General features: G+C 41.9%; 1 protein-coding gene across 1 annotated transcript in view; it reads right to left on the bottom strand.

Annotated features, from left to right (window-relative positions):
* The window catches only part of astn2 (astrotactin 2), a 172,570-nt gene that overhangs the window by 12,277 nt on the left and 145,668 nt on the right, over positions 1-14,625 (bottom strand). The window contains exons 18-19 of the mRNA XM_040197294.2: positions 13,073-13,206; positions 11,560-11,708 (exon numbers count right to left, since the gene is read on the bottom strand). Of these exons, the coding sequence (XP_040053228.2) occupies positions 11,560-11,708; positions 13,073-13,206 (283 nt within the window). The remainder of the gene's footprint in view (positions 1-11,559; positions 11,709-13,072; positions 13,207-14,625) is intronic.

Below are 14,625 nucleotides of genomic sequence, written 5' to 3'. Positions count from 1 at the left end.
TGTATTGTAGGAAAACTGCAACACGTCCAAAACAATACACTTGTCATGACAATATACAGTATCTATGTGTAATAACAGAGTACAACAGAGTATTACATACATAATCCTTATGCTATGAATAGAAAGGAGCATCACAGGCTTGAAGTAGAAACATGAGACGATGTGTTTTAAAAGAGCATTGTAGTTTCAATAGAAACTGATGTAAAGTTGATGCATGTGGAGGATTAACCAAAAGTCAAATGTCTTTAGTTCGGTTGCTTGCGGTATAATTATCAATTTATGGACTCAACAGGAAAACACAAAAATGTTATAGTTCTTTAAGAACTCTTATATCTTTTTATCTAGGAAACTCTGCCGCACGACAGATGGTTGAAACCCTCTTAAAACAGAGCCATCTGAAAGTTATAACAACTTTTATGCAATTACATAAATATATGCGGGCTTAGTGGGGGTACAGAATGTGCAATCATGTAGACACAGTAAACGAGCAGATACATACATCTCCCAATCAAGCCGTTGCTTGATTCAAAGTACAGACGGAGATTCCAGGAACACTTCACTTTATGACGTAACTGTATAACTGCAGTTTCTGAATCAGTAGCACATGTGCTTACAAACCTTGTCAAAGACAATTATCCAAAAAACAATTCATGCGCTGCTAAATATTTTCACTAATTGATCACTCGCTCAAAATCCTTGAATGCATCCCGTTCACTAAAGTTCACAAATAGCTAATTTCTATAGAGAACCTTTAATCATCGTCTGCCTCCACGTTGGTAGCTTTTAAGTGCTTTCGCATCAACCTTGTTGAAGTTGTTAATAACCAAAATCAAATCCATTAACCCCAGAAGGAGATATTGAACCCACCCAGACATTATTGGTTTTACCCTTTTGAGGGGTTCTTCATGGGTAGTCCTGTGGTTCCGTCAACATTTATGTCAATACCAAAGGCCAGAACAGCGCACAGCTGGAAAAAATTAAGGCCCAGCCAAAATTCTATTACGGTAAAAGCCATTTTGCATATTCTCCAGCTTATGCAGCAATCTAAAACCTCCTGGTAAACGCCAGGTGACCTTTTTTAGTCAGCTCAAAACGGCACAAATAATAACAAATCATGGAAAGAAGACGAGATGGGCCGACGGAAACACACGGGCCTCGAAGCTAACAAGACATGCCGAGTTTGTTGGTACGGACCCAACATCATACGTCTCTCAGGGCTTTGCGGGCACACAACAGCAACAGTCCCCGACCCGGACTCACCCAAACTCTCCAAGAAGAAAAGGAAAACCCCTCTCGAAAATCCTTGTCACATAACAAACACAGAAAAGAGGAGGGGGTGGGCACAGCCTGGGAAGATTAAAGAGAGCTCCTTTTTCTGTGGGCAGCCCTGGTTGTTGAATAGTTGCCATGGGCGGGAGGACGGCGGGGGGGCAATAACAAAGCATGAACTGAACGTTGCGGGGGTAGAGAGCAATATAAATGTTGTATGGGAACGTATATTTTGCGTAGAGCTGCATATGCGCACACAATAAGAACGCACGCCTTCGGTGGATTGGTTCCTTCTGTGACAGGTGTGTACGTGGTGGGATTTTGTCAAATGTCGGAGGCCAGACCTGCTGCGGCGTTATCTCTCCGACATGCCTTTTTGTAATTATGCCGCTGAATTCAGTCACAGGGTAATTGCCATAGCCATTAGCCGTGTGTTTTGTGTGTGTGTGTGTGTGTTTACCCGCGTGAGTGAGAAAGGGAGTGCACATATAAATCCTAAAGGTCAGTGGGTTCACACATTACAAATCTTTTCAAGGGTAAGTGGCTGAGGAGAGAACACTGGAGCAAGGCAATATTATTCGACCTGTAAGTGGACGTGCGAGTGAATCTAGAGTTCTATGCACTAAATGAAAGCAGTAATTACATTGTTCTATGAAGTAGAAATCACAGTTCCTTTAAAACACGTAGAGGCTTTGTCTTCTTTTATTAACAATTATATTGTTGGTCTCTTATCCTAAAATATTATATTTTTTTAAAATGCAAATAATGTTGCTAGCAGACAACCAAAAACAGTCTGTGCAACTCCAAAATGTTATTGGGATTTGATGAATTTCCCTATGTTTCACGGTAGTTTTGTATGTTGTATTTCCATCCTAAAGACTCAATAATAGCCTGTAATACATTTGAATTCTGCAGTGCTGCATGTGTATGTCCGCAGTATACATTATGTGTTTTCTCTGTTCATCCTCTGATTCGCCTTTTCAAATTAGATTTAAGTTAGCCTTAAACTACCCCTTCATTTCTTCTTTTTACTTTCTCTCCTTTTTCCGCAACCCATTATCAGTCCAGACATTTGCACAATTGACTCTGTTTAAACAAACAAAAAAACAAGGTTCACATTAACAAACAAATCACAGGCTTTATATTTCCTGTGCTGCCAAACCCTCCCAGGCCTCCTCTGTTAAACAGCACTCAACTTCCGCAACTCTCTGACTCTCTCTCACACACACAGGAGACATTATGCAGGTACCGACAAACGGTCACTCCTGTGGAAACTAATGCTTCACAATGCCACCTATGTATGGAAATTCAAGCGAACAAACCAAACAAAGTGTGGGAGGGGTCTACAGCTTCGAGTGGTGGGGATTTACTCACTTCATCCTTGGTACATGTTTACTGGGAGGAACAAAGCTCTGTGGGAAGCAGGTTGAGTTGCGCAAAAAAGATGTTTCTAATCAGGTAGAGGGACATCCTTTAGACAACCCTGCTGAGGCATTGTGCGGGCAGAAAGATCCATAATTTATTGATGGAAAACATTTTTTTCAAGGTTTGAGAGAGTAGGCTAAAATAGGCTTGGAATGCTATGCTGACACTTTAAATGCAGAATTGTGTATTAAAGTGCATTCTGCGTTTCTCTATCCAGATCAATTCAGACGGTCGGCGTACCACCGTCCAAGTCTTGTGTAATAAATGCATTTGATGTATTTATCCAGCTGTTTTTTTTATATGCAATAAATACATCAAGAATATTTTTTTTAAACGGCAAATAAGGGAAATGAAAAGAATAAACTATGCTTTGAAAAAATGCTTTGCTTGTTTTTTATTTTGTTGTTGCCCAGTTATTGTAAATGCTGAGCCCAATTCAGTGCTGTACTTATTGCTGCTGTAATAGTGCTGTTGTTTTTGTGCATATGAGTTGGAATAATAGCTGGATGTCTATCATCATTGTTATGACTGATGGCCACAAAAGGCCCCTCAACACACTTTAATGTATTAAAAGAGCGGCACTGAAGGGCAGCATCCTCATCTTGTCTTAATTATAATTCAAGCACAAATCAATTTGAGTTAGAGGTTCCACTAACATCAAATGACCACATGGACAAAAGGGAAGAGGGAGAGTGTTGTGGTCACTTAGAGATGGAGAGACAAAAGAATGTGACCAGGAAAGTCTAGACCCATGGCGAAGAGAGAGAGAGGGAGAGAGCGAGACTAAGAACATGTGTATGTGTGTGTGTGTGTGTGTGTGTGCGGAGAGACAAAATGGGAAAGGATGCAAAAAGGGAAAGGGAATGCAGAAAGCCCTTGGCCCCCTGCCTGCAATCAGCAATCTGCTGATGGCAAGGCTCGTGACGAGGAGGTGCACAGCGTCCATTTTTAGCGATGAGGTCATCTTTAATTAACAAAACAAAGAGAGTCGGCTGTGTCACTCCAATCTGTTATCTGCACCCATACCCAAGGACACCATTTATCTCCGTATAATTCAATCTCTTTGCATGAGGGCTGCTTATCGACGCATTTTTGGTCTCAAAAAAATAATGGAGCTGTTACATAAACGGGGACGGGGGATGCCGCTGATCACGGAAGAAAATGGGACATGAGGAAAGTGAAGAGGTATGTGACAGAAGAGGAGAATGAAAAAAGGGATGATTCACATGTTGTCTATCCCAATAGGCTATAATAAAAAAAACAATACTACAATAATAAAAGATCAAATGGATAATCTGCTCCTCAGTCCAACAGTGCCAGCAAGAGGTGACATCATCGTCTGTCTGCCTCCCTCCTCCATTCCTCGCCATCTCTACCCTTTGTCTTTTTTCTTTTCTGACAACGTCTTCTCTCTCACTTCACTGTGCCTCTGTCTTTTTTTTACACAATATTTTCCCTTGTCGTCATTACTGCCGATGTAAGGATTTTTTTTCTCCGGTGGTTCTTTGTGCCACCAAATCAAGTATCGTACAGCAATGACGCGACACAGATACTCACAGGTTTTTAATTAGTAAGTGTGGGACAGTAGAGGGAAAGATAGTGCCACGCTGTTGAGTCCATTCACAAAAAAGTGTCACCTCGGCATAATCAGGATTTAAGGAAATGCCATACATCCAACGAGACAATAGACGGATTGTTGAAAAGTGATGATGGAACCTAAAAGCGTATTCAGCCAATTCAGGGTGTGTTTGGTCAAGCTTTTTGTAAGACAAATTTCCCAACACTGTTGGCACCCTCCTTTTTTAACTGTTAACTCACATTGAGAAGCTTAATGATGTCTCATAATACAGTATAGATAAACTACTAGTTATTTCCATACTCTTGAATCCATTTGTGAAACAATCTGCAGCTGCGGCATCTGTTTTGGGTGTTCAATAATCTTTAAAGTAAATGTTTTATTGGTAAAGGTTGTTTATGTTTAAGTGAAACAATGTGAGGTCCTATATAATGAGGTATCAGTTTTACAGCACAAAAATATATTGGCATTTCTTGCACTACTGGTTCCCTTCTCTTGTGGTCAATGGGTTTTCTGAATGGGCTTTTGGTTAAAAGCCTGGCATTAGGATCTGTGGCTTTGATAAGTAAAAGTTTACGTCAGGAAATACCTCTCCCGTTAATTCTGAAGCTTTTATGTGTCGTGAAAAGGCTGCGGCTAACAAGTGGCTTAATGAGACTATAAAGTGTCATCACATTGACCAGTCCATTACAGCGATGCTGTGCGCACTCACACTCTTGGTGGGTTCTTTTTTAAAGCCATATATCATCAGCATAGGTGACCGTCATGCTTTGTTAATAATTAACTACTGTTCATTTGTGAAAATTAACTTGGGGGAAAAAAAACATGTATTTAAAGTGGGTAAAAGGGATTGTACTAATTATTACTTACCCAATTTTCTTTTTCTTTGTTAATTCTTTTTTTTTTTAGTTTTAAAGCTACCTCTTCACATTTTCTCGAATGTTCCATTTTGAGACTCTTGTCAAATGTCAATAATGTTAATGATATCTGTGAGCCTTAGTGTCTTCTTAAATATCACAGTTGGGTCGACCTGCAGCTCTGAAGGAATGCTGAGTCCCTCAGCGCTGCCTATCTATCTGGCTTCTCTGTGAATGCTGTCTCTGCCTTGGTGTGCCATCTAGAGGCCTGTCTGAGGCCCCGTGAGGTGGATCATCCATATCCATCACTGATGTGATTGAAATCGGAGCAAAAAAAAAGAGGCTTGCTAATCTAATTAGTTTTGAAGATACAGTATGTGACATAAAAACCCAAAGGAAAAAACAAAAACACAAAGAGGAATAGATACTTGTGGAAAATAGTAGTCGTAATAAATGCTACTTTATGCAGACATTCCGCTTGTGGGGTCGTGGAAAAGAGAGAGGCCTTCATCTGAAAAGAAAAGCTTAAACTGGTTAAAACCGTGCCGTCCCATATCAGGCTTTACAATCTAAACCGAGCGTGGGATTCCTTTTAAACCACAACACTGGGGCCTCAATCCACAAGCCCCACAGGAACCCCAGGAAGTCCCTGTGACAAGGCCATGACGTCATTAAGACTAAATAATAGCTAAACAACTCTATAGATGTGGCTTACTGTGATTCCCACAACACACAAGTGAATACTGTTTACACATGAGCTTATCAGACAATGATGCTTTAACCGATACGCTGGGCAGCTTGATCCAATCATATTGGCAGGCATACAAAAGAGGAGTTGGCCCTTTACTGTTGGTCCAAATGCTGTAATATGAGAAGTACGAAGACAGAGGCAACTTTACTAGAGTTCAAAATACCACTGATGGTCTGGGTTTTTTGTTCATTTAACTTTAGTTTTACACAGGCAGTGCCCCCTTGTTCTACAACCTTAATCAATCTCCACAGGGAAGATTTGAAACAGTCTGCCGATTGGAAATAGTCTGCCGAGCAGGTTATCACGCGTGGAGACTGCGTGTGGCTATTAAATCTCATCTTTGCATTTACCTTTTTGCAATTTTTTAAACTTTACTGCAATCTGGGATGACCTCATTTTCCCCCATGCTTCATCTCAGTGAGTCAGTTCCCCTCTTGATTTACTGGCCTTGTAGGAACAGGTGATCCCTCTCTTCCTGCTCCAGCTGTACATCTGGCATTGGCCCGTTCTATGCAAACCCGCAGGACCTGGAAACTGACCACAGTGTCTGCAATACCCTAGTCCTTGCGGGTGGCGAACACAGGATGGATGTTGGGAATGAGTCACCCTCCAGTGACATGCTGTGTTGAGCAAACAGCAGGTGTATTGCCTGCTGTGGCGACGGAGATCGAGGGAATCCCCTATTGAAGCAAAATTAGGCTGCAACTGTGCCTCACAAACAGGAAACTCTTCCTTCAGTTTAAGCATGCTCTAAAAACATGTTTTATAGACTGCTCTTGTCGGTAAGGAAGGATTATCAAACTGTGTCTCTGTCCATGCAGTTGCATGTTTTCGGGCAGGGAACCCCCACTATTAGATTCCCCAGACCAGATGTTGCTTCTCATTTGTTTGTTTTGGTTTCATTTAATTAGCTTCGCAGTGAGGATGGGTTAATTGTTGAGATGATAACAGCGTCTCCGTGGAACTGCCCTAGGATCTATGACCCCCACATGAGATGTCTTCTTCTTTCTTCTCTTGGCAGGAATTATGGCATTACCTTAAAGTGGACTTTTACTTATTAGGACATAGTTACCATGTGGTTTTCTCTCTATGATCTCAAGTCTTCCCTCTATGTCCTAATATTTTACAAGAATCTATTTCAAACATTGTATTTTAATACACTTTTACAGGTATATTTCTGTGCGCATTCTTAGAAAACCAAGCCCTGGCTTTTCTTGTGTGGAAATGGAATGCATTCCACGGCGTAAAGGAGAGGTTTATCTGCCTCTGAACTAACATGGCATTTTCTTTTTTCTTGAAGTGGACCACCTCTCCTGATTAACTGCTAATGTGAGCACAAAGATCAACCCTGGTGTATGTCAGAGTACTTGTGAGAGGATATGAGGACTCACATATGTTAAAAATATACTGAGGCTTGTTGATGTGCATGCACTGAACTTGTTACTATTTGGCTTAAATACTGTTACACAAAACCTTTTAAATGGGTTTTAGGGTCTCTTGTCAGGTTCAGCTGCAATTGGTTGTTCCATCTTAACAAAGGAGGTATATTTTCATCTTGAAATTTTGAGATGAATTAAATTGCAATCTGTTTAAAAGGAGTGTTTGTTCAGGCGTCACATATTATCATAGGTATTGGATGCTTCTTTCTGCCATGCCTTGCAACCATGTATATATGGGACCAGACAGGGGCTGCCAGTAAAGCATCATGCCCATATAAACAACAAGATATATGAACTTGGGTCATGGCTCCTCTCCTTGCATATCAAAGCTTGCAGTCACCGTTGACCTCAGAGGGAAGATTTGTGAGGGACCAGCAAGAAGCCTTCAAGAAAAGATTAGTTTTTTTTCCCCTAAGCAGCACTGATAAGTGGGGTGATCTAAGAGGACTGAAGACAGGGGTCTGATGCTTTGTACAGATGTGACAGGAACAGGGTGATACTATAAAAACAACCTGACCCCTTAAAAGCCTCCCTGATACGTGCTATGAGGCACAAAGACTCGCTAAGAGTGAGGGAATGTAAAGAGAGATTTAAGCAAAGGATGTAGAACATTAAAAATGAAACATTGTGGTGCCTGCTGAGGGCTTGAGGGCCGTGTAAAAGGATGTTGGAAAGCTTTCAGGAGGACTCGCTGGAAGAAAAAAGGAGATTCTGACATATTACGTGTCATTATCCCAATTTGTTTTGAATTTGCTTTTTACATTCAGGTTGGAGGTGCAAACTGTCCAACTGCATGTGAACATATTAATGTTTTGTATCTTGTAGCTATTTTAAGTAGCCCACAGACGATGGCTGCAGAAAATATGATTCTAATGTAATGAACGATGATGCATTAAAGAATCAGACCTAAGGCACTGTACACTGATCTAGAAATAAAGAAATGCAAGGAGAGGCCTGCGGAGTAAGAGTCAATCAGTAAGCCAACATGGTGGATACTTACAACTCCTTAACAACATACTTAAGGCCTATAACATCAGAAAGCCCCTCTGAATAACAAAGTCAAACTGACAGCACTATATGTTATAACGCATAGGTACAATATCACGTCTGCTGGTTAGATAAAGCGAGTGGGAGTCTAATTAGCTAGATTTATTGATATTAGCTCAAAAGAAGATTCACTGGCAAGATTTTCAAGGACTTTTTGATTGCATCCATCCGTACAGGAGGCTGGTACGGACGACCAACACAAGCCAAAAGGTGTCACACTATTTCATTTGAATCAGCTTATGAACATGGATGAAAATTTCTCCCAGCTTGTGGAAACATTTGAAAATAAGTAATTCCTCATACGCAGCGATAACAGGGATGGGAATGGTGGTATTTGGAAATTAGAAATCAAGAACTCCCACAGAGGTGATGCCATTTGTGAATAATTGCTAATGTGGTTGGAGAGTCTTTAAGGTCTACACCATTTAGTATGGTATTCTTCATAAAATAACGAAGTTTTGATTTTACGCACACTACAATGAAACAAAGGAGCAGGATGAAAGCAGGCAGGACCGCTGTTCTTCAAATGAGAGTAATCTCTAGAAACAAGTCCCCCTTTCAATAAGAGGAGCCTAATGGAAACCTTCAAGCTAAGAATAATAAGAATAATAATTACCTCAAGAGGGATACAGTATCATTTCCTTCCCTAGTCTAGACAGCTCTGACACAGAAACATGGCTTTGGTAACCCATTGAGAGCTGCATCCAAGTGTCTGCATCTCCATATTCACTCCGTCTACCATCTGCATGAGAACGCGCGTGGCTGAATGTGTGGGCTGTGAGTGCGTGACTCATGCTCAAACACGGATGAGTGTCGCTGTGTGGAAGTCTGTTTGTCTTTCCTCTCTCTCTGACACCGGCCCCGGAACACCGGTTTTTCTTTGGCGACGGACACAAATGCCGCCGCAGCTTCTGCGTTCGCTGGAAGCAGGTGCCGCCGTCACTGCTGATGAAGTTCCACCTCTCTATCCGCACAGTGTTGACTTATGTCGGATCTATCTTATTTCAATCACACCGTCCATGGCTCTGTCCATTCTATGTTTTTACCCCAGCGCACATTATTAGTACTTGTGGATTTTGGAATGAGGTTTTGTTTGGTTAGCAGTGTATTTAAGACATACTGCTGGCACTGCTCAATCCCTTGTCTGATATGAATGATCAGAATCGGTTGTTTAAATGTCACAATTTTATGATATAAAAACAGTGAGGTGTACAATCTTTGTCTCTCACTTCGTCTCACATCCAATTGCAAAACATCTTCCATCTTTAAAAATGTAATCTGAACACCTTACAATTATCTATATTGCCTAACAGCCCAGACTTTGAACTATGATTGTCTAGTTTGTCTATTACAGTTTACTGTAAATCAGCCGAATAATCATTTTGTCTGTTCACACCCTCGGATGTTGGATGGAAGGCTTGACTTGAAAGCTCACTGGTCCAAATCACCACAGTCTTGGAAGATATCAAGAGTAGAAACACAAAAAACACCAGCATGCCCTCGAACCAAAGTATTTATTCTGAAATCGCTCCATTAGAGCTCCTCAGTAGCCAACGGTGGAAGACTGGATTCAATGGCAGCAGGGAATGAGTGTGTGAGTTAAATTCAACAGGAATACTTGCAGAGACACGCTGGATGTTAATTACTTTGTCATTCTTTATCCACGAGGTGAGCAGGACGCAAGGCTAACTTGCTCCCCTTATTTATCTCAGGTTACGGTTTTATTCAACAGACTTGGATTTGCTGGTCCAAGTGCGTCAAAGATTGTGATTAAGGAAGAAGGCAGGTACGGGGAGTACAAATCCAATCATTTCAAAAATAAGCGTCAGAAAATGATATCACGGCTTTCATTTGCAGAGTCCAGAGAACAAGATCTCATCGAGGCCCGTATTATTTCTAAAATCGATCCCTACAACGCTCTCCAAGATTGTATCTTGGAAAGCAGTCCCAATCCTCTCGCCGGTTGGGAAACAACGAGGGTGTTGAGGGAGTTGAGTAGAGTCGGTTTCTTGGTATTTGCGTTGGAAGTGAGATGCATGCCCTTACAGTTTATAATACGGGTTTCCATCGAAGGGGAAGGCGGGCACAGTGGGCCAGAGTTTCCTGGCAATTAACATAATCTCACGGGGGGTCATCCACTGAACAAACACGTATCAACGAGCTGTTGGTTGTGAGTAAACACGCAAACAAGCGTGACTAACAGACTAATCTTTATTATGCTGTCCTTCATGACATGATTTATGTTGGAGACTGGCACATTGCAGAGTGAGTCACCCGCACCATCTGCCCCTTCCTACCTCACCTCTGCAGCACGCCTGTGTGTCTGTCTGTGCCCCTTTCCCCCCCTCGCGGGTGCCCACTCTTCATCAGCACTCCTCCCAGGGCTGATGGATGGGCTGTACATTTTACAATAGGACCAACGCCAGGTTCTTCCAGACTACCTCATTTCTCCAATATTATTAAATTCTTTCCTATCACCCTTCCGCTGAATCACCCCCTCCCCCACCCCATCGCCTTGTCGCAACCATGACCACTTCCCCATAGCACTTGATTAATCGCAATACGTCATTTTCTACCATCATCACACATCACTGTTCTGCATCCAGACCAAAATTCTACTTTAATTCTCTGGGTTTTTTAAATCAAAACCTCTGTGACTTCTTAGCAGATGCTTATGTGAATGCTATTCAGCAAGTCATTACTATCACACATCTAATACAATTAGATAATTTAGAGACTCTTTCACATCTGTGAACAGTGGAGGGAAGACCACACAGAAATTATTCTCTTCCTCAGAGTAATTATGTGTGTGATTTGTACTTTTATATGGGTGTGTGTGTGTGTGCGTGGAGAAGAATGTTCCAAACAAATTGAAAAAATATGTCTGGTGAATACCAATGTATTATTAGGGAGCATGGAATTTAATATCTGTGTTCTAAATGGTCCTTACTCAGCATAACTGTAATCCCAGGTCCAGCATGCATTGTCATGTCAAGTAAATTGAGTGAATCATGTTAATAATGTTAGTTTCTTTTCTTGCACTGGTGCAATTGCGTGAAGCAGCATGTGCTTTAGATCATTGTCTGGATCAACGAATGAACCAACAGCACAATCCACAGATCAAGCTCACGTCCTATTTTAATCACATATTTACAAAAACTAAAATCACTCAAGCTTGGGAATTATTTTTTGTACCTGTATAGACTTCTGCCTCTGAGGGATCCTCGACTCGTTTATGCTGGATCATGTAGTCAGAAACTTTGCAGCCAATCACGGGCTCCACATCCATCCACTCCACGGCTACCATGGTGCTTGAGGGCTCCAGGTAAGGGGCCAGGCGTACACTAATGGATCCACATAGAAAGGGGAAGGTTAAGAAACCGTTTATTGCCCTGTTCTGGAATTTCAAGTAATATTGTATGTGCGTGCAAAAAAATGTTTAGGGGCATTAACCAAAAATGGATAAGTAAGAATCCCATGTGGTCATTGTCATGTGAGCGAAGAGACTGTCACACCCCTGCCTATAGAGGACAGGGTGGTAGGTCTGAACAAACCAGCATTCCCATGTTACCTGTTCTCCAAAAATGTTTTCCAGTGCAAATTTCCTTCTTCCATCTCAAAGGGATAAAAGAACTACTGTATATTACCATGTTGCCTGCCCCCCAGCTGTGTCTGTCACAACATCTGGGAGAGGAAGGTTATTCATTTTTCATTTTTTATGCTCGGTGTTATCCCCACAGACAATAACAATAAGTACTGTGGGTTCTTACTGGGCTTACACTCTTACAGTGGCCAGAGTAGGAGATTTGGCCGCTGCAGCAACTCTTCTTTGAACCTTTCATGCCAGCGGGCATCGGCCCTGGGAAAGCATGACCAAATCTTTTGGTTGTGGCAAAAGCCTCGCCCGTCCTCTCCAATTCACCAACCACAATTCACAAACAAATCGATTTGTGCAATTCTTGCGCAACATATTGAAGTATTGCAAAAGAGGTTAGACCAATCTCCTCACAGACTCAATTTAATAACTGTTTTGGAGTTTATCAAAAAATTCTTTGTGGAAACAGCATATCATGTAAAACAATTATTCTCAAACCCATAGGAACAGTGTTAAAGTGGTAGGATATTGGGACATTTCATTATTTTCATTAACATTTAGTTATATTTGATAATGTGCGGAGGACCTCTGCAAAAATAAAGGATAATTCACATTGAGGCCGCAGAACAGAGTCCTTTCTGCAGCTACACTACATTTTATCCATGTTGAGCTTTTAATATTATTGAAGTAGTAGTAGTGCCAATAGACGTTGGCCCTCTTTCACTCTTGAAAGTAATATACTAAAGGCATATTTTCAGTCTTGATTAAAGGCATTAATTGTAAGTTATTGTCCTTTCAACATTCTGTTTCTCTTTAAAAGTTCTCAGTGCAGCGGTGGCAAAGGGGAGGGGGGGGGGGGATCACTCAGGAGTATTATTAGCACACCTTGAATGAGAGCATGTTCTTTTCAGAGAAGTGTAGGGACTGACTGACAGCTATTAGAACTCTGGGGACTTTTTGTGTCTACAACTCTCTCAAGTAGCCCAGGAATCAGTGGAGATAGGTGTGTTTCTGCATGTCCTTGTGGGTATGTGAGGATGCCTGCAGAGCGTCAGTGCATGCATCCATGACATCCATGAAGTCCTTGGTGTCACGGCGTTACCTCACACTTACATTGGCTGCCTGAGGGGACTGCAGTTTGGCAGGCCATCCTTGCTGAAGGCACTCAGGTCACAGCGACACCAGTTATCAATGACATCGCCCTTTCCAGCACACCAGTATGAGCTCATTGTGGCGCTCTTGAAGGCCTGTAAAGGGTAACAGGTGAGAGAAATGCAATTATCTTTTGAAACATAAGCTCCACATCCATTTATTCTTACCCCACCCCCCATCTCCCATTCCAAACCAGCCTCCCCCCCACTGTCCTCCTATAGCCTAGCCTACGCATATAGGCGCACATCATTGCACATCTGTCCATATAACTCATCATTGGCTATGCTAATTTTATTTTCCCCATCTCCTAAATGAAATAACATGAACGTATTGCTTGACAATAATGAATTGTCGTCACTTTGATAGTCACACAAAGATAGACATGCTCACACCCACACACAGGGTGACCTTTTCCTACCCGCCATTCCCAATTATCGTGCGGCATCTCACTAACATCGACAAGCCTGCACTATGATATTATGAAGTAACTGTGACTTTTATGACAGAGGCGTGAAAGCTGTGCCTTTCTGTGTGGATCTGTCAGTGTTGATGTTGATGTGGTCTGTCTGTGCAGGAGATGGGAGAAGGGGTTGGGGGAGGGGGTTATATTAGGAGATGACATCATCTCCCAACATCTCCTTGTGCCGCTTCATTAAGGGGCGAGCAAAAAATCAAAGGCAGAAGCTCAGTCTTTCTCCAAAAGGCACCAAAATGCCAATACAACCGTTAAAGCAATAAAGTATAATGTCAGGGCTTTCCTAAAGCCACAGGCATGAAACAGAGGGAGTTCAAGGGAGTTTGCAAGCACTGTGGTTCCCCCCATCACACAATGGATCAATGGAGCACTCAGTTATTTATGTGCTCTAACTGGTTGCCAGTGCTGCCTCGTGAAGACAACTTTAGAGATGTACTTGATCATGGTCCCAAAAATAGGCCACTGGAATCATGCAGAAACATTATCACTTTGTACCAGGCTTCTGACCAAAAGCTGAGAAAATCAGCTCTTTTGCTCCAATATACAATGGCATTCACTTATCAAAAGGCAAAGGAACTGATGAGACCACACACATCTGTACGACAACTGCAAACACGCAGTGTGTACACATGGGTCACACTGCGTGTGTGAGTCTTTCACGGGAACTGACTTCTCCCAATGCCAATTGCTTTCACTCAAGGCAAATGATCTTCAGAGTGAAAGTGGTCTCAATGAGCAGCAGAAAAGGACTGGAAAGACCAAAGGAAGAAAAAAAACATCATAAAATCAACAAAACAAACAAAAAATGAAGGTGTGAACAAGGGAGACTCCCAACTCTCAAAGCCTCCCCCAGCGTACTGTGGGACAGGATTAGGATCCTTCAGCAGTGAAGGCTTCCTCATTATTCATCCTCCAATACAAGGCCCCTTAACGAGCACTCTGAATGAACAGTTATTATAGGGAGTAGGCAAGCAATGTCATCCATGGCCATAATATAACCCCCTCGCCACCGGAAAACAAAAAAGGGGAAAAAGGTAAT

Source organism: Gasterosteus aculeatus, chromosome 14 (assembly GCF_964276395.1).
Source record: "Gasterosteus aculeatus chromosome 14, fGasAcu3.hap1.1, whole genome shotgun sequence".
Taxonomy (NCBI): Eukaryota; Metazoa; Chordata; class Actinopteri; order Perciformes; family Gasterosteidae; genus Gasterosteus; species Gasterosteus aculeatus.
Note: the sequence above shows the minus strand (reverse complement) of the source record. Positions and strands in the feature narration are given on the sequence as shown.